Source organism: Spermophilus citellus, assembly GCF_964194105.1.
Source record: "Spermophilus citellus genome assembly, contig: SCAFFOLD_113, whole genome shotgun sequence".
Taxonomy (NCBI): Eukaryota; Metazoa; Chordata; class Mammalia; order Rodentia; family Sciuridae; genus Spermophilus; species Spermophilus citellus.
In genome coordinates, this window is record NW_027672919.1 from 26,971 (window position 1) to 54,485 (window position 27,515).

At 40.3% G+C, this 27,515-nt stretch overlaps 1 protein-coding gene across 1 annotated transcript; it reads left to right on the forward strand.

Moving 5' to 3' along the window:
- Nucleotides 1-19,375: 19,375 nt before the first annotated feature.
- Nucleotides 19,376-26,455, forward strand: LOC308640357 (slit homolog 2 protein-like; the record flags this gene model as incomplete). The annotated part of the gene is made up of 4 exons (XM_081312294.1): nt 19,376-19,565; nt 24,308-24,596; nt 24,810-25,021; nt 26,135-26,455. 4 exons carry the CDS (start codon nt 19,376-19,378, stop codon nt 26,374-26,376), a joined length of 933 nt encoding a protein of 310 aa, XP_081168420.1. The 3' UTR covers nt 26,377-26,455.
- Between the last annotated feature and the right edge of the window lie 1,060 nt (nt 26,456-27,515).

The window sequence follows — 27,515 nt, forward strand, 5'->3', positions numbered from 1 at the left end:
TATCACCAGTGTTGTAGTTTGTGAGACATTGCTGTGGCCTCTGCTGCATTGCCAATATGTCCAACAAACTGCTCAGAAACCCAGTAATCTTTCCTGGTTTTCCTTAGTTGCATCTATATAAGAATTTTGTTACTTAATAAGGACTCAAATCACAGACTTGTATGTGACAGCTCTTTCTCATGAACCTACATCCAGCGGGTTGCTCTCTTTTGTGGGCTTTTCTCCTGAACCTCTTTTTCTTTCCCTCCTTTGTCCACATGTCTGCCAAAGGCCTGTCAGTTTTCCATTATTTCCTCAAAACAAACTAAAACCCCTGTCTTTACTTGTTATATTTTCTAAGAGGAAAGACAGCTATCTAAGAAAGAAATTCAACTAAGATGACTTTTAAAATTGTATTGTCTTTTTAGTTGACACATTATCATTGTACATATTTGTGCAGTATAGTGTGATCATTCCAATCTGTGTATGCATGCGCAAAGGTCAAATCAGAATAATTAGCATTTCCATTGCCTTATTGTTTCTTTTTGTTTGGAAACTTTGAACTCCTTTCTTGTAGTTCTTCATAAAATATATAACAAATTATTGTAAGCTATAGTCACTTTACTGTGTCAAAAATCATTAGGACTTATTCCTTCTATTAAAACAAAATTATTGAAGTATTGTAATAAATGCATGTTAAGTTGCCTAGGAAGCACCAAAGGGGGAGCAGTTGACTCCCAGGTAACAAAAATAATCATGCCTTAATTTTATTGTTATTCAATGATGCAAATACTAATTTATATTATTTTGTACCAAGGAAAACAGCCCTAGGAGATATGTATATTAGCTCCTTTGACAGATGAGCAAATGGGAAGAGAGACTAAAGACTTCACACAGCTCTGCACAGCTAATAGATTTTAGAGCTCTCTGATCTAGGCTTAGCTGAGGAGTTTGAGAAAAATAATGTTAAAAAGGTACTACCTGTGTTGGGTCTTGAACAAGGTTTAGATCCCCATCTCATGGTGATAGGAAATAAGTGCTTAGATGAAAAGAAATACACTAAAGCTGAGATAATAGGAAGGTGGTTCTGAAAACAGTGAACTAGGAGTATGAGATTCATGAGTGAAGGACTGAAATGGCCCAGCAATTGTCAAGGAATGTCCTGAAGTAAGAAAATGAATGATGTTTCAAGAAACCACACGGGGGCCAGTGTAGCTGGAGCAAAGTAGGTGGGGGTGAGGGGGTGGGAGTAGAGAGAGATAAGGTCAAAATGATGTGTCAACCAGCTTATTGTGGAACTTGCAGACTTTAGACTTTAGTGTTGATTTGAGCTTTCCTTTGTAGAGGGGCAAGACATCTATAAACAGTTTTGATCAGAGAAGACATAATACATGTTTATAACAAGGCAAGAGCAGGAGCAGAGGGTTGTTGATGGCTATTAAGCCTTAGGAGATGATGTGGGGAGAAGAGGTGCAAGAAGGTCAAATTCTGTATATTTGCTGAAGAGAATTCACTGGTGATTGGAAGTAGAGTATAGGAGAATATAAGGTTAGTGTCTCTGCAAATAGAATAAGTAAGACTTCAGGGGGAACTGATTTGATACAATTTGGTTTTAAAATATAACAGTGATACTCTTGTGGGAGGTCACTGGAAGGGATTATACATCTTGGCAGTAGGATCAGATTGGAATCTCTGCCATCTATGAAAGTGCTGATGAAGGTTAATAGAAGTTCTCATAGTGACCGACCATGGCAGTAGAGAATGGGAAGAAGGAGCTTGAATGTATACATTGTTGATGTATTTTGGTGAAAGGTACTAGAAAAGAGATTAAATCAAATGTAAGAAATGAATGTGGACCATAGTAAGACCCCTTCATTCTTAAGATTGAACTTTCTAGATAAGTATTCCTCTATTATAAATAGCTTTGATATTGACAATATAAAAGAAGTTGCTGTGATGAATGAACCATCAGGACCATGAATTCTCAGTTCTCTCTAAAGGCTGCCATGTAAAATTCTGGCCCAGGTTTTGCCTGACTTCTGTTTTTTTCCAGAAAAGACAAAAATGTTTTTTTTTAAATATTTTTTCTCTCCCTTAAATATTGATTTATATTTTTAATACAAGATATGTGAGCTAAACACATATTTAGGCCAAACTCCCTTGGCAACAAGTCGGAGGATGTTGTTTGTGACAAAAAATGGAACAGCATATATAAATGTGCTTCTAAAGACTTCACATCTTATCAGATCCCTCATAAATAGTCCTGGGAAGACAGTTGCCAATTGCAGCCATGAGTGGAATTCAATAAGTACTTTTGGTGGTGAGTTGACCCACTTGGGACTATTTGGAGCATGGAAAACAATAATTATTGGTTTCAAAGCGGAATACAATGGTATTTCATTTCCAAATTATGATGAATTAGTGCCAACATTTTAGCTATTACTAGGCCTTAAATTATATAACCCTGATATGTTTCATACCATACAAAGATATCATAAATCTGTGGTATATATATATATATATATATATATATATATATATATATATATATATTTTTTTTTTTATTTTTTTGATGATGATGAAGCAGTGTGTAATTCCCAGAAAACCAGGGTGAAGTTTTGGGAGTTGGTCTAATAAAGCTAGCAGTCATATAAAGTAAACTGAAAATATCTGAAGATAAATTATAGAAACTAAGTGATTATATCCAAATGAGGACATACTTTTCAGAGGTTATTTTGAGTTTATGTTCATTTCCATTTTTGCCTGAGAAACAATAGAATGTGCCCTGAGATATTTATAAAAAAAAAAAGAATATCATGCTGTGTACTTACTGTTAGAAACCAGAAATCTGTGTTTCTGCTAGATCATCATCAAATGGAGACATACAGTATCAGGTCTAGGGCAAACACAATTTAACCCTTACCTTTTAAATTATGACAGTTAATTTAGGGAATGCTAATACATTGTTTTTAGTAAAAGAAAGGATCAACAATTACCTAAAATTTAGATACGTAGATATGTAATATAATATTAATTGGTATTTTATTATATAGTATATTAAGAAAAATCATACTAAGGAAAGGAAGGAAGAAAGGGAGGGAGTGAATAAATGTGAAAGATCTGTGTGTCATATTGAAAGATTTTCAAGCAATATAGCTCAGCTAGAAAAATTAAATAAGGCAGACCAGTCTCAAAGGTGGGTAAACAAGTGTATGTATTTGTATTCCATACTTTTGCACAGAGAAAATCTAGGCATAGAGACAAAGGAAAAGTGCAAATCAAGCCTTCAGCATGGATTTTATTTCATATCATTTTGATAGAGCCATTTGAATGTCATTAGCTCTCAAAAATTGCACTGAAGTAATAAGTAGAGGCAGTGCTCTAAAGTCAGTCTGCCTTGACTTGAGTGCCACCTCTTTCACCCACTGACAGTGGGTGAAAGAGGTGGCACTCTTAGGACCCCACCTGGAAAATGGGAGTGATAAATAATGGTGCTATGCTTTAGCAGTGCAGCTAAAGCAGCATGCACATCTTCTTTATGGGACTGTGGTGAGAATCTTATTATTTAATACAAGTACTCAGAACATTCATGACAAAAAGTAGACCGTGATAGCTGTTGATATCAGAAATTCAGAATGTCCAAAACTGAGTTCCAATCATTTGCTTCACATAAACCTGTGTTCCCATTGAATTCTTATTTTTTTTTAAATTTATATATGACAGTGGAACGCATTACAATTCTTATTACACATAGAGAACACAATTTTTCATATCTCCAGTTGTATACAAAGTATATCCACACCATTTTGTGTCTTCATACCTGTACTTTGGATAATAATGATCATCACATTCCACCATCATTTCTAACCCTATGCCCCCTCCTTTTCCCTCCAACCCCTGTGCCCTATCTAGAGTTTGTCTATTTCTCCCATGCTCCCTCTCCCTATCCCACTATGAATCAGCCTCCTTATATCAAAGAAAACATTAGCATTTGGTTTTTTGGGATTGGCTAACTTCACTTAGCATTATCTTCTCTAACTCCACCCATTTACCTGCAAATGCCATGATTTTATTCTCTTTTGTTGCTGAGTAATATTCCATTGTGTATATATGCCACATTTTTGTTTATCCATTCATCTATTGAAGGGCATCTAGGTTGATTCCACAGTTTAGCTACTGTGAATTGTGCTGCTATAAACATCCTTGAAAGGCCTGGCCAGCTTTTTGGGTAACATGGGTCTAGGAGCTTTACTCTTAATTCCTTTTTACCCTTCACCTTTGATTTGCAGTCTGTCTCAAGTTTTAATTCTGCTGTGGCTACTTCTCTGCCTTCTATTCAAATGTCATAAAGTAGCACAGTCTCTGTCCTTATTTTGGCCCTTTCTACAGGGTGAATCTCTAATGAGAGGCACCATTTATTCATCATTATAGAAAAATCCTTGCAATCAGCTTTCCCCTAAGTTTCTTAGTATATATTTTGTTTGGTCAAATTAAATGTTCAAATAATGATTTGTTTCCATTTAGGTAATCTTGTTAAAATACACCACACTGATTTTTTAAAAGGGGGTATGTTACATATTTTTACCCCCAGAGAAACTTGTCCAGTTAAAATTCAGTTTAACTGCCATCATTTTATGTTAAATAAAAATTACTTTGGCAAAACATTGTTTTCTGAATTGTGCATCATTAAATGTGCTATTGGAGAATTGCACATGGAAATAATTTTGTATATTAATTGCATTATACCAATTACCTGATTAGTTTTCAACATTTGGATAAATGTATTGTGTTTTAACAAAAAAAAATCTGATAGAATGTGGCGAGCCGCTTCTGCGGACTGTGGTCGCCATTACAAGATGGCGCTGGCCTTGTGGTGGTCTGTGATAAACAACTCCTTCTTTGGGAGAGTTGGCACATGGTTCTTTGACACCCTACGAGAAAGCTCCACGTGGCAGCTTCGCATTGGGTGTTTGGATACTTTATTAAGGCTGGGAGGGGCTTCTGGGAGATTAGAAGAACTCTCGAGAGCTTGAATAAACAGCTGTAAGAAGATTCCCGGTGTTGCGTCTTCCTTGCGGGCAAGGGGGTCGCGACAAGTGGTGCCGAGACCCGGGAAAATCAAAACTTGCAAGTCGTCAGAGGTGGTGCACTGAACAGTCCCGGTAAGTGGGACCCCACAGTCCCCGTGGGTGGGACCCGACAGTCCCCGTGGGTGGGACACGACAGTCCCGGTGGGCGGGACCTGATAGTCCCGGTTAGTGGGACCCGCAATCAAAGCGGAGTCAGCTCCTCTACAAAGACAGAGAGAGCCTCATATTTTATTGCAGCTGCACTGTGTACTTTTCTTTTGTTTCTGTGTACTTTCGTTTTGTCCTCTGTATCTGTTCTGTTGCTGTGTCATGGGTGTCACATCTTCAAGCCCGCTTCTTCTGGCACTAGACGGCCTGTTACGTTCCAAAGGCCTGAAAGTGAAACATAGTATCTTACAGAGATTTTTGCAGAAAGTAGATGTTGCTGCACCGTGGTTTGCATATTCGGGCAGCCTTACTATGCCTTGTTGGGATAAATTGGGCAAGGATCTTGACTTTGCTTGTGAGCAGGGCATATTGGAGGGTGGGGTGATTCCCCTTTGGAAGATAGTCCGTAGTTGCCTCACAGATGGCAGATGTCATGACGCACTTGCTAAAGGACAGGAGGTTTTAGAAAAGTTACATGAGGAGAAATCGGAGACAGCAGGCAGTGCGATATCTCAGGAGGATGGGAGTGTGCGGAGCGTGAAACAGGGGAGGAGACGATTATCTCTGACAAAAGGTGAGGTATCTCGGGAGGATGGGAGCGTGCGGAGCGAGAAGCAGGGGAGGAGACGCTTGTATCCAGATCTCAGTGCGCTGCGCACACCCCCATGTGAAAGCGGGTCAGAAGAAGAGGAGGATGAGGAGGAGGAGCTTGGGAGGCTGTCTCGCCAGCTAGGGAGTTTAACTGCTGGAGAAGGGAACGAAGATAGACCGGGGCTCAAGAAATGTGATCCTCCGGACCCACCGCCGTATGGTGGGGGTGTTTCGGGGAGGGCTTTCCATGCTCAAACATGGAAGGCTGTTAACGCTGAGATGGGTCTTGCTTATCCAGTTTTTCAGGATGAGAATAGGGGAAGATTTTCGGAGCCTTTAGATTTCAAAATTGTGAAGACCCTGGCAGAGTCTGTACGCACTTATGGGGTGGATGCCGCCTTCACATTAACTCAGGTGGAGAGTCTGTCTAGATTCTGTATGACTCCCTCTGATTGGGCTAGCCTTGTTCGGGCTTGTGTTTCTCCGGGCAAGTATTTGGACTGGAGAGCATTTATGCTAGAGGGCGCAATAGAACAGGCCGCCCAAAACCATGCAGCAGGACATCCTCATTGGGATAAGGACATGCTTTTGGGGCAAGGTAGATTTGCTAATCAACAGACAGGATTCCCTCCTGAGGTATATGATCAAATTAATAACATTTACATTCGGACATGGAAGTCACTTCCAAATAGAGGAGAAGTGTCTGGTAATTTGACCAAGATTTTACAAGGCCCTACAGAACCCTTTTCAGATTTCGTAACAAGGATGGTGGATGCTGCTGGAAAGATTTTTGGGGATCCTGATAGAGCCATGCCCCTTGTTAAACAATTGGTCTTTGAACAATGCACCAAGAAATGTAACGCAACAATCGCTCCTTATAAGAACAAAGACATAGAAGTATGGATGAAAGTGTGTAGAGAGATTGGAGGGCCTTTAACTAATGCAGGTCTTGCAGCTGCTGTCCTTCGGATTACAAAAGGGGACAATCCTGCCGCCAGAACATGCTTCCATTGTGGTCAACCCGGTCATATCAGACGTGAGTGTCCCAAAAATGTCAATTTTACTGGACCTCCTCACGGTGGCCCTTCCACTGGCCTTCGATCACCGGGATTATGTCCAAGGTACAAAAGGGGGAAGCATTGGGCAAAAGAGTGTACATCAGTGAGGGACATCCATGGACAGCTTATTTCAGCTGGGCCAAAAAACGGCCGACGGGGCCCCCGACCCCAGGGCCCACAAATATATGGGGCAGTGGAAAATGTCACACCCGAACCCGAGACATGGCCATCTCTACGCCATCCCATGAAACGCGGAGAGCCACTACAGGTGCCGCGGGATTGGACCTCTGTTCCACCTCCAGACTCGTGTTAACACCTAAGATGGGAGTCCAATTGGTGGAAACTGAGTTCAAAGGGCCTCTACCACCTGGCACTGTAGGTTTGCTAATTGGACGTGCATCTTCCATTTTGCAAGGTCTTCATGTTTTCCCTGGAGTCATAAGTCCTGATACTGTAGGGATAGTAAAGGTTATGGTGGAAGCTCCAAAAGACATTGTGTCCATCTCCCCAGGAGATCGGATTGCTCAATTACTGGTTTTGCCTAGTTTACATGATCATTTCCCTACAGACTCAAAGTCACGGACAGGGAATGAGATTGGTACCACCGGAGGGAATTGTGCTTATTTGTCACTAGATATGAGTAATCGCCCTACTTTGGAATTAAGCATAAAAGGTAAATCAATTGTGGGCTTACTTGATACAGGTGCAGATCGTAGCATCATTACACTTAAGGACTGGTCTAAGGGATGGCCAGTGCAGACTTCTGATCAATCTCTGAGAGGACTTGGATATGCCCAGGCTCCTCAGGTTAGCTGTAGACATCTTTCCTGGAAGGACCCGAAAGGACATCATGGTACTTTTCAGCCTTATGTACTTAATTTACCTATCTCTTTATGGGGCCGTGACCTGATGAAAGACATGGGGTTCACTCTTAGTAATGACTATTCCCCAGTGTCCCAACAAATTATACACAATATGGGGTATAGGCCAGGTTTAGGACTAGGAAAACATTTACAGGGACGTAAACATCCTGTACAAGGTCATCAAAAGCTTGACAGATTTGGTCTGGGTTTTTCCTAGGGGCCGCTGAGGCTCAAATACCCATAACATGGCTCACCGAGGAGCCTGTTTGGGTGCCTCAGTGGCCTCTTCCCTCGGTTAAACTGGCAGCAGCCCATGCTCTAGTTAAAGAACAACTTGACTTGGGTCACATCCAACCCTCTACTTCTCCATGGAATACTCCCATATTTGTCATTAGGAAAAAATCAGGGAAGTGGCGCCTACTACATGATCTACGAGCGGTTAATACTCAAATACAACCTATGGGGCCCATTCAGAGAGGGCTGCCTCTGCTCTCTTCTGTTCCTCAAGGCTGGCACATTATTGTTATTGACATTAAAGACTGTTTCTTTTCTATTCCTTTACATCCTAAAGACTCGCAGCGTTTTGCCTTTACCCTTCCCTCATGTAACCACGAGGAACCAGATCAAATGTTTGAGTGGATAGTGTTGCCGCAGGGAATGGCTAATAGTCCCACAATGTGTCAGATGTATGTAGGGAAGACACTTGTGCCCCTCAGACAAAAGTACTCCTCCATCAAGATCATTCATTATATGGATGATGTATTATTGGCTGCTAAATCAGAACAAACAGTTCATGAGGCCTATGACGACCTCGTGAAGTTGTTAGCACAATGTGGGCTGCATATAGCACCTAAAAAGGTTCAAACAGGAGATTCTATTAAGTATTTGGGAGCAACAATTGGGTATGACAAATTACAACCACAAAAAATCACCATACGAACTCAGGATCTTCAAACTCTAAATGATTTTCAGAAACTGCTGAGAGATATTAATTGGATACGAGGATATTTACATATTTCTAATGTTGTACTACAGCCTTTGTATGCTACTCTTAAAGGTGATCCAGATCTTACTTCCCCTCGTAGCCTCACCAAAGAGGCTAGAGCGGCCCTTATGACAGTAAAAGAAGCTATACAACATGCCACTTTATGCAGGCTCCAGAGTGATAAACCTTTTCAATTATGTGTGCTTGCCACTATGCGGCAGCCTACTGGAGTACTATGGCAAGATGGACCTTTGCTATGGATACACCCACATGTATCCCCAGGAAACTCCTTAAAATATTATCCTGATGCTGTTACAACATTAGCACTTAAAGGGATTCAACAAAACATTCAATTTTTCAGACAATCACCTTCTTCTCTTATTATACCCTATACTAAAGCTCAACTTAATGTTTTGTGTGCTACTCTAGATAACTGGGCTATTCTATGTTGTTCGTTTCAAGGGGATATTGATAATCATTACCCTTCTCATCCGTTACTCCATTTTGTTAAGGAACATCCTATTATTTTCCCTAAAGTAACTTCATCCAGTCCAATTCCGGGGGCTGTTAATATTTTTACTGATGGTTCCAAGTCTGAAATGGGAGCTTATGTCATTAATGATTCTCCCCCTGTCCAGCATCAATTTGCTCCTGGAAATCCACAATGGGTAAAACTACAAATTGTTATTGAGGTGTTTAAACAGTGTTCTTTTCCTTTTAATCTCATTTCGGACTCCATCTATGTGGTGCAAGCACTAAAAATCCTAGAGGCTGTGGGAGCTATTAGTGATGCCCGTAATGTATCTGCTTACTTTAATCAGCTTCGACAGCTTATCTGTAGCCGCACTGCTCCCTTTTATCCAATGCACATCCGGGCTCACACCTCTCTCCCTGGTCCATTATCACAGGGTAATGCCTGTGCGGACTCAGCCACTCGAGGTCAGTTGATCTGTTTGGCTTCCTCCTTAAAAGAGGCTAAATTGTTTCACCAAAATTTCCATGTTAATGCTTTAACACTGCACAGGCATTTTTCCATTTCTAGAGCAGATGCTCGACAGATAGTATTGCACTGTCCCCATTGTGTCACATTTCTTCATCCCCCTACTTATGGAGTGAACCCACGGGGGTTAAAGCCACTGGTTGTCTGGCAAATGGATGTAACACATATACCTGACTTTGGTAACCTCAAGTATGTCCATGTTTCTGTTGATACGTACTCTGGAGTTATTCATGCTTCTGCGTTATCAGGAGAAAAGGCACGTAATGTCATCACTCATTGCCTGGAAGCCTGGGCGGCGTGGGGTGCGCCCACGTCCCTTAAGACTGACAATGAACCTGCTTATACTGGCAGACAATTCACGTCCTTTTGTTCTACTATGGGAGTGCAACTTACTCATGGTCTGCCTTACAATCCTCAAGGACAAGACATTGTTGAGCGTGCTCATCGCACCTTAAAGGAAACTTTACAAAAACAAAAAGGGGGAATAGGAGCTGGACATACTCCTAAAGAATGCTTGTCCTTAGCTCTCTTTACTATTAATTTTTTGAATTTGGATATTCATGGTCGCTCTGCGGCCGATAGACATGTGTTCCCTCAGCCCTCTGTGATTGGCTATGTTAAGTGGAAAGATGTTCTTACGGGCCAATGGAACGGCCCCGACCCCGTGCTGACATGGGCACGAGGATCCGTATGTGTTTTTCCCCAGGATCGCACGGAACCATTGTGGGTCCCTGAACGCCTGACAAGAAGAGTCCTGACGCCAGCTACTCAGCAACAAGAATTACCACAGCAATCCCGTGATGAGGATCTTCATTCTGCTGAGTGCTCTGGCTCTGGTGCTGATGCCGATGACACAGACGACACCAATGCAATGGTGGGCGGTGGCACGGGCTTGGCCAATGCCGATGCCGGTTCACGGTAATTCCAGTGTCCTTCCCACTCTTTTCTCTACCTCGTGTGAGATGTCTGCGCCCTGTGCCTCTCCTAGAGGGGACGTGGAACGCATTTACAATCAATCTCAAGTTAATCTCACAGGAGTGTTTTGTTTTAGCCTTGGGAACGCTCATTGTATCCGTCTTAAGACCAAGAATTTGACTAACTGGGACAATCCATTGCAGTCCAGTCAAGTCTCAGGGAGCATTCTCAGTACTGTATTGGGCCAAGTAGTCTCAGGGGAACAATCAGGCTCAGGAACCTCCGTAAATAGCTCTGCTTTAACCACAACTACCTTGGCTAGTATCTCCGAGGTACTAATTCCAATGCCCCCATATTCTAGTGGACTTCCTTATGCCACTCATTTTAAGGCTTCTCCTTACTGTACCCCTAATCTTGGTTTCCCCCCAACATTCACGCCTTGTCAGGATTATTCTTGGGAGAAACGTCAAGTTGCTAAAGGTTTCTCCCTTTCCCCCTCTCTTAAGAGGTATGTTTATGACTTTAGCAACAGTGCCAACTCCTCTACAGGAGTGGGTTGGTCCTGGTTTCAATGGCTGATTTCCAACACAAAGGGGGCTTCAGCTGATATTTCTGCACTGGCTCAATTGCTGGGAGCCAAAAGTTGGTTGGCTAATGTTTCTGGCACTGTTTACGAGAGTGAGCGAGGTAGTAGACTCACATCTGTTTCGTTCAACTCTCTGTTGGATAATGCCACATTGCCCCCTGCAGCGGTTTGTGTTCAATCTCCGTTCTTACTCCTTTTGGCTAATGACACCTCGTCAGAAATGCTGGATTGTTTTAATGTTAATTGTTTCTTATCTGAATGTTGGGATGGTTCTTCGGCTGTAGCAGTGGTTATGAAAATTCCAACCTTTGTTCCAATCCCAGTTATTGCGGACCCTGATAAATTCCCCATTGTTGAGCTACTTAGAGTCCGCAGGGATTTTGGAATCACAGCTGCTATAGTGACAGCCGTGGCGGTATCTGCTGCTGCAGCGGTCGCGGCCGGAGTGGCCATGGCCAATCAAGTGCAGACTGCTGCCTCCGTTAATCAAGTTGTTCAACAAACTTCTATGATACTTGAGTCCCAAAATGCAATTAATCAACATATTTTGTCAGGGATCTTAGCTGCCAACCAAAGAATAGATTTACTCCAAGCTCAGGTAAAAGAATTGGCTGATTTGGTGCTTTTGGGCTGTGTTGATCAACGTGCACATTTATGCATAACCTCTGTCAGATTTAATGATTCCAGGAATGCCTCCCGTATCATCGGAGAATACTTGGCCGGAAATTGGTCCATGGCAGCGGAAGACATGATCCAGTCTCAACTAACCCAGATAGCTGTCTTGAATAGTACCCACGTTGATCCCATAACGTTGGGTCAATTCACTGATTGGATATCTTCTGCCTTTTCCTTTTTTAAAGAGTGGGTGGGGGTAGGCATTTTTGGCGCAATGTGTTGCTTCGGTATGGTTCTCTGCTTGTGGTTTCTCTGCCGCCTTAAGGCCCGCAATGCTCGCAATAAAGCTATGATTATACAAGCACTTGCAGCTTTGGAAACTGGCAACTCACCTCAAGTTTGGCTTGCACAAATTAAACAGTAAACCTTTGACATGGCCGTTGCACCCCAAGTTTTACGGACATTGCACTGGGAACGACATGTCCTTCCTTGTTATTCTCCTAGTGTTGGAAAGCCCTTGCACTCTGCCGGCTTTACTGCCATTGCACACAGATGGGTTTCCACGCTAGTACTTTTCTATCGCTCTATGACCCGTGCCTTTCTTTTAGGGTGTTGCCAACTTGTTTGTCGTTGTATTTCTATACAGCCACAGTTCAGCCTCAGAGACCTAATCATGACTGGCTGAGTAGATACCATTAAACGCCTTGGCAACAACGAGCTGATCTTGTAGTACCCAGAGACGGGCAACTTTCACGCTTGCACTGCAACCTAAGACAGGGGAATGGGGCCTCCCCAAAGACGGGTAAGCAATGTAAGGGCAGTGAACGACCTAAGACAGGGGCTACTTGATTCCCTTTGACGTGCTATAAACAGAAGGAAAAAACTGCTGGCAGTGGATTCCCCCCGGCCCCCAGGGCTTGGATCCAGCCCTGATTTGTATGCACGTCAAGGAGGCCAGCTCACAGGGCCTTAACAGCTTTGTGGTGTCTGTTTTCATATTCAGCCAATAACGGTCATGTGGGAACGTCCTGACCTGCTTGGGTCTGATGAGGTTCCTGGTTGAAGGCTTCGTATGAGTAATGGCGATTCACCTCTACTCTTGCCTGTTTTGTTTTTAGTAAACGAAAGGGGGAACTGTGGCGAGCCGCTTCTGCGGACTGTGGTCGCCATTACAAGATGGCGCTGGCCTTGTGGTGGTCTGTGATAAACAACTCCTTCTTTGGGAGAGTTGGCACATGGTTCTTTGACACCCTACGAGAAAGCTCCACGTGGCAGCTTCGCATTGGGTGTTTGGATACTTTATTAAGGCTGGGAGGGGCTTCTGGGAGATTAGAAGAACTCTCGAGAGCTTGAATAAACAGCTGTAAGAAGATTCCCGGTGTTGCGTCTTCCTTGCGGGCAAGGGGGTCGCGACAATAGAATTAAGGAAAAATTTCTTAGAAGTTCTTATTTCTAGGATGTTTTTGGTTTAGACAATTTCATTTTAGGTATCTGTTATTTCAAATAAGTCAGTTTGAGGACAGTTGTTTCATGGAATTATGTCTATGCTGATAATTTGCTGTCCTTCAAAGTGACTTTGTTTTAATTTAGATAAAAGGAATTGTTTGAATTATTAATGAAAAATACATGTTTCTTTCATTAGATTCAAATTAGTGTCCTTTTCCAAACCATACATCCTTTTTGGAAACATAGCTATCAATTAAAGATGAGAATAGGATTTAGCACAGCTTTGAGTGTTTTTAAGGAAACACAAGACACAGTGATTATTCCTTAGCAGTACAGCTAAAGCAACATGTACATCTACTCATCCAGATAGAAGACTTTGGTTTCTTTTAGACATGCACAATTCATAGCACCAGCATCCAGACAGTATGTTTGGAGCAGTGGTTCTGGACCCCACCACTAGTTTCTCATTCTGCAGATCTCCAGTGGGCCTGTCAGTTTACATTTCTGACAAATTCCCAGGGATATACCATGTTCCAAGGACTACACTTTGAGAATAGCCCATATGAAAGGAATCTGTGGGAGCTAAGCTTTGAGAGCAGTTGATTGCCTGTTTCCACACCCAGGTCCCGCAACATCATGCTTGGTGTTGGCTTGAAATCAGCCATGTCAGCATTTGCTGACTTCCACTCCAGAAGTCAGCAAATGCTACAAATCCAGGCTCATTTTCTTTTCCCAGAGAGCCAATTGTTAAACATTTGTCAACACTCCACTGTCTCTAATAAGCAATAGCCAATAAAATGAGCTGCCAAACAAGTAAATGAATGAAGAATTTGGCACGAATGCCTTATTTTTACAGCATAGAGAATAGCATAAAAGGGACTCAGTATTAGTGGCATGAATGGATGGATGGATGGATGGATGGATGGATGAATGAATGACTTGTAGCCTAAAGTCAAAACTCACATTAGCACTAGGCTCATAGAGATAGAGTAATACATTTTATTCTCAAGAAATCTGAAAATAAAGTTGCTTTGTTACCTTTCAAAGCAACTTTCTTTTAGTCTAGAAAAGAGAAAATTTTAATAAAAGTTCTTCTTGAAAAATATGTATGAATATCTTTAGATTCACATTAATCTCATGCTCCAAATCAAACAGCTTATTTAGAAATCCAGTTTTTAAACTACTATTTAAAAATTAGGAAATCAAATGAACCACTGTGCAACTGTGTAGGACTCTAAGTATTAATCAGTTTCCTTATTTACAGGTCCATGAAACTCCAGGGGACTTTCTGCTGTGTACTTTAGATTTGGTTGGTTACATAGCTCCAGAATTGTCTAATCTGCATTTAAAAATTAAGAAAAAAGGAAACTCAACTGGTCTGCATTCTTGAAGCATTCAGTTTCAAAGGGGAGGCAGACAGCATACCAAATCTATAAGATGGTCTTCTTATTTTTTAGATAAACATATAGCATTCTGGGCATGCCACTTGGGAAGGTACCATCATCAAATTTATAACCGTGGGCAAGTTACTCCACCTCTTGTGCTGCAGTCTCATCCTCTCAACTATCTAAACTGCATCTGATTTTCACATGTGGTTATAAGAATTTGTATATAGAAATACAAAGTACCTAATGCACCACTTGACACAGGGCAGGTTCCTAGAAATCAGTACTTCTGGTGGTTTATGGATTCTCTTTAATCCCAGATACCCAGATCCAACAAACAATATGCAAATGAGAGCTTCATTGCTTCACATGTGACCCCACAGTATGCTCAAGCATAGAGGTCCCTTTCTATTTTAGTGTGTTTTATTAAAATCAATCTGCTTCAAAACTCCTGATTAAAATATATTACTTGATGATATATAAGAACTTTCTTCTGATAAACTCTTATGCATCCAATGGAATCTTATTTAGCTGACCATTCTTTTTGATTTAAGAAAATGGGCAGACATGTTTTTTTATTACCATACCCTACTTCACAGAGGAAATACATTCAGCCCAGAGATATCAGAATGTCTGGTTCAGACTCCTGTTCCATTGCTTGGACTATGCCACCACCACCAGATTTTTAAAATTTTTATGGCAAAAAGCTAGAGCTCACATAAACAAAAATGAAATTTTATTTTTGTAAAACTAGTGAAACACTTTAATATTCATGGTTGACATAGAAATATAAAAAATTTTATCTTTAATGTCCTGAGTAAGTAGAAAAAGAAAGTTGGAAACATTTTAGAACCCTCTTTTACTTTAAGCCCCAAGGATTAAAGCATTTGTATGCAGCAAACCACAGGCATTACTGGAAAATCACATGGCTTTTATACTTCCATTTATATTCTAGAAATACAAGAAAACAAAATCTCAGTAATAGATGAATAGAGTAAAACTAAATTACATAATAATCGTAATAAATGAAATTTATGTTCCCAGTGGAAAAGTTCAAATTTAAATGGTTCACTTGCTCCTTTTTGTAAGTCATCAAATATATAGTTCCCCAGGGAAATGGAGGTTTATCAATACTTATCAGACCCGAAAGGATGTTATCCTTTGCAAGTGGGTATGTAAGAACTGACTGTGATAGACTGAAAATTCGATGATCTCTCAGTCTTACAAGTAACAACTGGTGTCAGTTATTGCTTTTCTTTTAAAAGGATATGTAGGCAAAAGATTCTTGGACAACTCCCAGTTTGTCTCATGCCAGAGAACACAGAGTAAAACAATTTAGAATATTCTTAACTCTTACATATTCTCTTGAGGCCCCATACACACAGTATCATCATCATAAAAACAAAGAATCTGAAAATATTAATTTTGCAATACTTACAAGTTAAAAGCCTAAGGTCAGACGTCACTTAATTCTAAGGAGATATAAAGGGAAATAATGTGTGTTGTAACTCTTTATCAGGTTCCAAAATGATCAGACTAGACATTTAAAACTTACAGGGGGAGAAAAATATTAATGTGAATCTCACTCATGATTGGAGAAACAGAATTCACACTCAGCTTTCCACATACTATATATGCATCCTCATAAACCTGCTATCTTCTTGTAATATTATTATATTTTCTTAATTCAGTGATTTTGAGTAAATGTACCAAGTTTTGCAATTATCATATAAGGTTATTTGTGAGGTACCTATCTCTGGGATATTTGTAAGAAATGCCATTAAAGGATTTTAGTGGTGAGAACACACACATTTATATAGTACTAGGCCTCTTTAGGACTTTTACTGAAAATGTGTTGCATAATACCTGAGATCACATAAACTGGAGTAAAGCAGCCTGGCTTCACGTCTGTTTAGCTACGAACTAGGGATGCCATTTTTGAGTCCCCTAAACTCTCAACTCTTGTGAAGCTCCAATGAGGAAATACTTGCAAAATCCCTAGAACAGTGCCCGGCCCATAGCATGCACCATAGAATTCTTTGCTCTTTTATTAACATTATTCTAATGAGGAAGAAAAGAGAATAATCACCTAAGGTCACAACAATTGAGGTCACACATTTTTAGAGAAGTAGGACTAGCTGAGCAAGATTTCTCTGAGATCCAACAAACAATATGCAAATGTTATCCTTCAAGATACTGATGTAAAAACTCAAAAAAAAATTTTTTAATAAAGTGAATCTTTCAGAAGTCTTGTTTTAAATATACAAAAAGCCTATTGATTAGAACTATATTCTACTTAGTATTATTAAAACAAAAACCCTCTATTATTCCTAATAGATCCTTTATATTTACTTTAGCATCTACTATTTAGGAGACACTCTACTAAGTACATTAAGGAATAGGGAAATAAATAATGCAATGCCCCTACTTGAATGTAGCTTACAATTAGTGAGAGTTAAAAACATATACTCAAAAAATGAAACAAAAAAGATTATAAAGGAGAAATAAGTAACAAAGTGACCTACCTCCTGCTTCACAGCCGGAACCCTGCATTATAAAGGATGCATGAAACTTTAAAGATCTTTAGACACCTGTATACCATCATTAACAGTGACTTGCCTTCATTGATTGTCTAAGAGTAATATGTGACCGAGGACCCATTTCTCAGTACATATGGGCCTTTCTTTACAATTTTAAAGAGAGAAAAAGGAGACTTCATTATTAATATTTATAATGTAATTAAAGTCAAAGTTATCGAACATCCATATAAAACCACTTAAAGGGTTATATATGACCACAAGGGGAAAAAATTGGCTTTTACCCTTTTTATGTATCTTTATTTTAATGCTTTACTTTAGAACTTTAGAAACTTGAACAAGAACTACTCTCTAGAAGTTCTTACTTTTCTATTAATGTTTAGATTAACAGAATTAATCTAAATTTCTGAATTTCTTTCTGAAAAAGATTCTGAAATAGTATTGGGTAATTTATTTATATGGTGCTGATGATGGAGGTGGTGTTGATGGTGGTGATGGTACTAATAGCTAACATTTAATTTAGCTATGTTATGCATTTTTAAATGTTCACTTGATATAGATAGACCTCAAATTAACTGTAGAAGGGATAAACATTTATTAGTACTTACTAAAAAGAAAAAAAGTGAAATGTATTAGTAATCAAGTCATTTATCCATTTATCCAAGGTCAAAAATTAATTAATACTTGCATGACCAGAATTCAAATTCAGATTTGTGAAGCTCCAAATTCTTTATATTTAACTCTAGCTGATACTAGAACTCAGCAAATCCCCTTAGAAGAGAGTCAAATTAAAGACGGAGAACAGTTGATATGTAACTGTATTTAGAAAGCAATTTTCTTGTCTTTGCCAGTTTTAATGATGTTAAATGTTAGGATAATTAAATATGTAGGAGGCAAAATATTGATTGACATTTCTAATATTTATTTTTAAAATTGATATCTGAGACAGGCTATCCTATCAAAGATCCCAGCACACATGAACCCTTTTTAAACACTTCAACAAAGACAACTTCAAATGTGTTCACAATTCTGCAGAATGATTCAGATTGTCCTCAGATCAAAACCTGTTTATTCTCAGTCAGCAAACAATGAAATATGATTAGACTCCAGTGGTAAGAACCAGCAGAAATGTTAATACAGCTTTTCATCCTTTCCCAGGCTTGAATTTTACAAATTTAAGTATCGGTGTCTGGAAATCTAAACAGTTGTCTGGAGGAGGGAGTAGTAGTCACTCACATTTTGGAGCAGTCTCTCTATCCTCGGCTCCCATACGTCCATTTTTGAACCCATTTTCAGTTTTCCCAGACAGTATCCCATGTTGCAGGGTCTTTAATGTTCACTTTATTATTTCATGCCAATTTCCAGTTACACCTCTTGCCTATATAGTGAAAAGAGAGTATGTTCCCAACTCTGTGTTATGTATGGGTGCCATTGTCTTCCTGGGTCCTGTTTCATTGCTCCTGTTAACATTTTTGCCTGCTCTTACACCATGGTTAAATTTGTAACCAGAATTTAAAGCCATCCAGTACCTATTTACAAATTTCACTGAAAATCATATTTTTTAATCTGCATTTTCCATTTATCTCAGTTTCTTAGACTTTATGTTTGTCCATTTTATGAATTTTATAAGCCTTCTCAAAGCTTTTAGAAGGCAGCAGTAATAATTGATAGACCTGGTACTTTAAAAAGTTATAGAAAATAGACTAGATAGAGATACACTGTCATTCCCAGGCCCCTAGAAATGCCTCTGTTAAGCATTTTATTTATAAACTCTGATATACACATATTTCAAGAGCAGAAACCAACAATTCCTTAACATCAATGTCTCTAGAGAATATTTGGCACACAAATATAGGTTCCTTCTGTTTTTAATACTATTTGGAGTAAGAGTATCTTACTAAATGGAACTTTTATGGCATTTAAAGCAGATGATGAAATTATTCTTTTGTGATTTCTACATACTGAGGGAATGTGGCAGGATAACAAATAAATTACTCATTTGCACTTTTCTCAGTGGGAGAACACACTTATTTTGTGATCTATTTCTGAGAATTGAAATTCAGTCTATCTCCTTGGAAATATATATATTTCTTAATTAGCTTCCTTAATGTCAGCTATGAATGTCTTTCCCTCAGTAGTGCTCATTGGTTTATATTTTAACCTCTTTAATAAAGAGACATGGGAGGGCCGGCTAAGTTGTTTCTCTGTTGCAGCGTGGAGACGATCAATGATGGAAACTTTCACATCATGGAACTGCTTGCACTGGATCAGAGTCTTTCCCTCTCCGTCAATGGGGGAAGCCCCAAAATCATCACCAACTTGTCAAAACAGTCTACTCTGAATTTTGACTCCCCACTCTACGTAGGAGGTAATCCCACTTCCCAATTCATGGCTTCCCATACCCTATGGTGGTTCACAACCTAGACTAATTCTGAAGTCATCGATGCTGGATGCCATAGTCATTGACCAATGCTGATCCATCTGAAAGATAGCCAGCAAGGACAGAGCAGAAAGAGCCAAAGATGAGTGTTAAGAGATCATTTTGTAATCTTGGCTGTGTGGGTCTGACAACATGTGTCATTGGGATAGAGGACATTAATTAATATTTCTTCTGTGCCTACCACACGCTAGGTGATTTGTATGTCAGATCATCAAATCTTCTATTTACCTATACTATAGAAAAACAAAGATGGTGTTCAAATCAGACTGAAAAAAATGATGAAACAAGCACAAGGTAACCTGGGGAGTAGGGGCCCCACCCCAGTTTCCTTAAGAAGTCAAAACCCTTCCTGCTAAGCCACATGTGACCCTGTGAGAGCTTCTGCACTACCAGCTGCTCATGAATGACTTATATGTACAGTCTGTATCAGCCACTAGCAAGGGGTTCTGCTTAGCCAAGACCTTCACCTGAATGGGCAAGAGAGGAGGCTGGGAAGGTAGAGCAGGGCTGGAAATGATGTAGAGAAGATGCAGGACTTAACTTGTATTTGGCAAGAAGGAAAATGAGTAAATGTGTGAAGGAAGGAGGTACAATCAAAGTTTTAAAGGAGCCCAGGAGAGAAGACCCACAAAGCAGAGAGCCCCCACTCCTGCTTCCATCAGGAGGAATGAGTATAAACTAGAGACACAGAATTTTAGAAGTTAGAGAAAGGAACAAGAGAGGAGGCCATGTTGACTTGAGGCACATTGAATTAAATTACATTGGGTTAAGTTGATAAAATTAACTCATTTTACAGAAAAAATAAGTATGAAGAGGTCAGGGAACCTGATTTCTTCGCTATGACAGGTATTTTCATGAAGTTCATATCATCTCCTACAAAACAGTAACTCTAGGATTCTACACAATTATCTCAACCCCAAAAGGCTTCCTTCAGAGGATTTTTAAAAATTATTCTCTAAGTCCATAGTCCTTCTGCTTTTAAATTTTTCAGTAGTTAAGTGGTAACACTTTTATAGAGTTTGATTATTTTTTTAGAAAGAGTTCAGTCTTTGGTGTCCTTCTGTCAACATCTGTGGAGCAACTACAATATGCTGGGACCTAAGTTAAGTTAATGGATACATAAAGGATACTAAGTGGAAAAAGAAATGCCCCATCTGCTCCCAGGGATGTGGGGGATGAAAGTGCCTCTTCTTGTAGCCACCATGCCTTGTGATTAAAGGGTTGCATAATGAGTCTGCTTAGAAAGTTAGCTAATCTAATTGCTTCATGGGAATCACAACCATGAGACTCATTAAAAAACAAAAGCTTTCCATTCTTGCTTGTATTCCATTTAACAGTTAACAGGGCTGCTTTCAGATGGGCGAAGCAAGTAAGTCATAGCTGTCCCTGTGATTTGGAAGAAATTACCTTTATTGAGTTCAAACTATATGCCCAACACAACAAAACCTTAGGAAGTAGATATTACTTTCTCTGCTTCAAAGTTCCCAAAGGACAACCTCAAGGACTTTTTACAACTTGTCCAAGTTCACAAAACTATTTTGTAGTAGACACCTCATTTAAGTCCAGATCTGTCTGACACCAAAGCCACCTGCATTGCCACTCACTTCTTAAGAAAAATCAGAAAGAAAAGCAAAACAATCTAAGTTATGTGGCTTTTGGTTGTTTATTTCTGGACTTGACCTTTACTGGATTTTATTTTGCTTTTATTAGAAACCATTTCACTGAATCTTTTAAAACCTCTTTGGAATATAGTGCAAACATTTTTTTTCTCAAATATAGAATGAGATTGTTTAGATCATAACATTTTTCTAAAAAAGGAAAAAAAGTATTCTAAGCTAAAAAATGAAAAATACTAGTCCTACTGAGGGTGGAGTATCTGGAAGAATCCAGACAAGGCCTCTGTCCATCCAGTCCTGAAGAAAACCACCTCCATCCCAGCCTCATTGCCAGCAAACACATTGGTTGTACTTCCTTCCAACTCAGAGGGTGGTTGCAAGGATGATTCAGATTTTAAAAATGCAAGGAATCTTGTAAGAACCAGCTTTGAATGCTGCATGGCAGAGGTATGAGAAGCTGAGTCAGCAGAGGAAAGTGAGGTAAACATGTCCAGTCTGAAAACAGGGCCACCCCTAAGGACAACTGTCTGAACGTGATGCATCCTGTTGTGTCTCACAGAAGTGTTCTCTAGAAAAATGGAGAGGCGGCTTAACTTACCCTGGGCTTATTAACTACTTGTAACATAGTCTTTATTCAACACAAAAAGATTTGATCTTTATGTCTTTCTGTTAAACAGTTCAACCAGAACATTTATTACCTAATGGGCAGGTAAGGCCCTGATATGAAGATCCATGCATATATTACAGATCTGCTCGTGCTGCCATTGACATCAATCTTGATACTTGGTCCCTTTATTGGTCCAGTTTGGAAACCTGAAGAGTCTGTTATGTCTAACAATAGTCTATTTATTGATTAATCCATCTAAGATCCATGGCATAGATGAAGGGCTTTATAAATATCATTGATATTCTACTTTTATCAGTTAAGATCTAGCTCCCTAGTCAAGCACATAGGAAGGTTAACTCGAAAGAGTTTATGGCTGGGCATGTAGCTCAGTACTTACTGTGCATGTAACCTTGGTTTCAATATCAAGCACCTCCCCCCGCCAAAACCCCACAGATCATAGATATTTGAAATGGTTTTTTGTTCCATGATAGCCTATTAATAGTTAAATATAAATACACACACACACACACACACACACACACACACACACACAGTACTATAATCAAAACTAGACCTTTTATAAGTTTGGGTTTGGAGACTTAACAGGCACACACTCACTAATTGTTTCTCCCTGCTGAGAATTTTTGCCAATCTGTATTCAGTAGATGTGCACATATGGGGATCATACCTTCATCAAAATGAGCTATTAAAGATAACTTTGGAAGAAGTTCATTTCTAACCTCTGAAGAAAGGACCATAACCATGTGGATATTAAGGCCCACATTTTTATGATGGATGGATATGATTAAGTTAGAAAGACTCACCCCAGAGCAAGAAATTTCCTGTCACTAGTCCTTTCCTGGATGGTAAATTTTGTCCCTTTGACCCTGCTGTAGCAGCCCAATTTCCAAGGCCAGACACACACACAGTAAAAAACTGTGCACATGGAAATTCAAAGCCCAGACCTGCAATTCAGGTCTAAGTATGACCATGGACCACCTGCCCTGCATGTTGGCATTTAGAATTCTGCATCCATTTCCCTCCCATCAAGGTCAGAATCTCAGGATGGGGAGATTTAACATTACCTCTAATGGTTCTGATGTGTGTCAAGCTTAGACACAAACATTCTGGTCCATCTGTTAGTGATATAGATGAGAACACTAAGCCCTAGAGAAGGGAAATGCCTGGCCCAAATGCACTCAAAACCAAAAGAGAAGACTTGACTGATACTCTAGTGGTTTTGTGACCCTTGCTGCCTGATTTTGGTACCTGCTAGGACTCTAATGAGGATCCTTAAATGGCAAAAGGGACAGTGGCATAAGGAAGGGTCTCAATGAGATTCCCATGGTTCTCAATGTCAATAACAAACATCCCCTGGAGAGTGAGAGCTTTGATATTTCAAGTCCAGAACTTGCAGTCAGTACACCAGAGTCCAGGCGCAGCTGGTGCATGAGCATACCCAGACAGACTCGGCACTCTGAAGGCCTCTGGCTCCTTCCCTTTGCCCCACATGACCTGGATGGTTACCCCCCTGCAGGATGCAATCCAGAAACTATTTCAGCTTCTGGCTCAGGTCATGGAAAGATTCCTTCAGTTTGCCAAAACAAAAGTTACCAGATAACTGTCACTAGTGGAATATTTATGTACCAAGATTTCAAATACTGTGTTTTTGAAGGAATTTCGCTTGTCTTCTTGATTGTTTGAGAAAATGAAGGCTTCACTCTCAATTAGGAAAAATGCATGATGTGAATGAATTGCCATCTGGATAAGAAGCAGGGGCAATATTTTCAGGCACTGACATCCCTAACTGAGCTGGGGACATTGCCCTTGGTGTATTGGGTTAGTTGCTTATTTATAGAATTAGGCAGAACTGGGGAAAATGGTCACTGTGAACCCCAGCTCTCAGCCTCCAAGACTTAACTTCAGGACTAAGGAGGTTTATCTCATTGGCCTAACTCTAATCTGAACTTGCTGAGTAACATTGACCATGTTGCCCAAGCTTTCTAGATCTGTGTCCTTCATCTTTTAAAATAAGGGGTAGAATTAGGGGATTACAAATTGTGCTTTGTGGAATTCCCAGGCTTCCTACAGATGGTGGTATCTGGAATGGGTGGGGTTGGATAGAGAGAAAGAAACATTAGTCTGCTCCCCAGTCTTTAACTACAGTATCTCTGCTTCTAGGTTTTATATATGTATGTTTATGTGCAAAGTTTTTGTTTGAAACAAATTTTAAAATTTAATGATTGAGTTCTTTATTCTAGCAGTGAATTAGAAGTACCTAGAACATCTTCCAAAACCAAAAACAATATCCCTGTCTTCTCTACCCCACCATCCCCACCCACATATCCTGTTGGCTGGGCTGAGGTCCTAAGTACCTACATTTCTGGGTAGTAAAGAATTGATAAGATTCTGCAAAGAATCTGACCTCTAATGTGGTGTCCACTCAGGCATGCCAGGGAAGAACAACGTGGCATCTCTGCGCCAAGCACCCGGGCAGAATGGCACCAGCTTCCATGGCTGCATCCGGAACCTCTACATCAATAGTGAGCTGCAGGACTTCCGGAAGGTGCCCATGCAGACAGGCATTCTGCCTGGCTGTGAGCCGTGCCACAAGAAGGTGTGTGCCCATGGCAGGTGCCAGCCAAGCAGCCCACCAGGCTTCACGTGCGAGTGTGAGGAAGGATGGATGGGCCCCCTCTGTGACCAGCGGACCAATGACCCCTGTCTTGGAAATAAGTAAGTTTGGGCTGCTTTTTAGTTGAACACATAAGCTCAACCCTCCAAGCAAAGCCCAAGAGAGGAAGGGAGGCAGGCTGGCAGGTATAGGGAAATGGGACAGAATGAAGACAGCCCATCAGCACTCTGTGGCTTATATGCAGTCATCCTCTGTTCCCATCTGACCTCCTACAACAAATGCACTTTCACCCCTGTGTTCCTTCTCCCCTGTAGATGCGTACATGGCACGTGCTTGCCCATCAATGCCTTCTCCTACAGCTGTAAGTGCCTGGAGGGCCATGGAGGTGTCCTCTGTGATGAAGAAGAGGATCTTTTCAATCCCTGCCAGACGATCAAGTGCAAGCATGGGAAGTGCAGGCTCTCGGGACTCGGACAGCCCTACTGTGAATGCAGCAGTGGATACACTGGGGACAGCTGCGACCAAGGTGAGCCAGCCCAGCTGTGCAGCTACTTCTCTTGGCCAAGCAGGAGGAGTGCCCCATCTTTGATGTGAGAGAAAGGGTGAAAGAAACAGGCAGAGGGGTGACAGGAGAAAATCCCAGGTCCTCGTGTTACTGTCTGTTACAGCTTTTGATTTATTTTCAAGTGTCATGAAGGCACCAGATGTGAAATATCCTTAACTCCCACCACAAGATGGCTTTCAGATTTCTCGTCACAACCTGATTTGCTCCGAAAATTCTCTATTTTACCTTTTGTAAAGGTAATTCTCCTTTTGACCTTCTACAGAAGGCCCATTAACTTATTAATTCACCTGCAGCCTTTACCTGCCTTTCTCATGCACATATATTATTAATTCATCTTCTAGCACAGAGAAGAGGGTGCCACTAATTCTGCTCTGGTTTTAGCCCAAAAATCACCTTTGACTTCAAAGTCACTGATTTTTCCATAGCAAATTACGCAGGCGAGAGGGATGGGAACAGACACTTTTCAGCCCATCACTTTGTTTCCATGATCAGAACTTGCCTTGTCTCCAGCTGGCATGGACTGTGCTTGGTGTATCAGCAGCAGGACAAGACAGGAAGAGCATGCCTGCTGAAGCTTTCAGCAGATGTCTCCTTTTTGAACTACTTCATATTAGGGTAATTTATGAAGTCAGTGGGATGTTACTTGCATTAAGTAACAGATTGGGTAATATTAAACTCCAGGTCTAATAAATTAAATTGCATTCTTTCTTAAACTGCTCCCATGGTAAACAAAACCAGCTGTTAGTCGTGTAAAAACAGAAGATGTGTATTTTTTTTTCTTTTTTCTTTGCAATAAAGGAAAAGATTTAGGAATCCAATTTTCTTGTCAGTGTAATAGCATTGTATTTATAGTCTACGTATATAGCATTCACTTTGCTGGAAATAAAGGCCCAAAAGACACATTTTTTTTTTCAAGGAACAGCAGGCTGTGCCACCGACCCAAGATATGTAATAAAAACATAACACTAAAAGTAGCACTTACAAAAAAAAAAAAAAGGGCAGAGAGACAGCATCCACTGAATTGAGATGTGGACTCACAGTCATTGAGTGCGATTTTTTTCTGTTCTTTTCTAGAAATCTCTTGTCGAGGGGAACGGATAAGAGATTATTACCAAAAGCAGCAGGGCTACGCAGCCTGCCAAACCACCAAGAAGGTCTCACGCCTGGAATGTAAAGGCGGGTGTGCAGGGGCCCAGTGCTGTGGGCCTCTGAGGAGCAAGCGGCGGAAATACTCTTTCAAATGCACGGACGGGTCCTCCTTTGTGGATGAGGTTGAGAAGGTGGTAAAGTGTGGCTGCACGCGGTGTGCGTCCTAGGCATGGTCCCAGCACCTTCCACCTCTGACACAGGTTGTCTACTTCTTAACCGTGTTGGACTAATTTATGCTTCATAGTGGAAATATTTGAAATATATTGTAAAATACAGAGCGGACTTATTTTTATTATGAGAATAAAAAAAGACTTTTTTCTGCATTTGAAAAAAATAATAATAAAATAAAAGACTTGCTTAAACTAAAGCTTCCCCTACACTGGAGAAGTGTGAAGAAAGTTATACGTGGTGGCATTATAGCAACCGTGGGAACGGTTGCAACACAGATCTGTCTTTGCAACAAGCTGAAGACTGGCAGAAGCACATGGAGACTGAGGAGCTACTGTGCACCGACCTGTACTTGCCCAGAGCATAAAATGTGTGTCCCACCTTCACATCAAGCACAAGTGTGTGAGTGAGACTGCCAGGCAGGGGTTGGAATTCCAGAATTTACAGATAGAGCAAGCTGATAAGAAATATTTTGTGCAAAATATAAAGTATCCTGAAGATCTGGGTTCCATTCACGAAAGGAATGGGAGTGAAGTGCTGACTCACCCTACCTTCTTTCTAAATGTCCGCAGAAGCAGCACACAAAAGTGTTCATCTACCATTTTCCAGTATTAATTTTTTGTAATATAAACGATAAAGGAGATGATAAAGAACCAATAGATTATTGATAAATAAATTAGTAATAATATGAATTTTTGTTTCTATGACTTCTAAACAGCCCTATACAGTATTCAGTTTCAATGAGGAATATTTATTGTATCAAAGTACATTGTACTTAACGTTTTAGGCCATTCTTTTGCTGTTTCTTGATGCTTTAATATATATTAATTTATAATTATCCTGATTTTTTGTACATTTTTCAAACTTAAATATCAGGATTTTTTTTTATTTTTTTGGCAATAGTACTAACATAGGTTTATCTTGGGATAAATATGTGTTGGTCTGTTTATTGACCTGAACATCCGACCACTGGTGTCACAGACCTACTGGCCTCATCTAGGACAGCTGCAAAGAGCATGCAGAGTCTAAGAGTAGGAAAAGGACATCTGTGTGAGACAGTCATCACATAGGAAGAAGTGGCCCCTCTACACATGTCTTTACAGAAGAGAAATGGTGTGTAGCAATTGACACTAGAAAG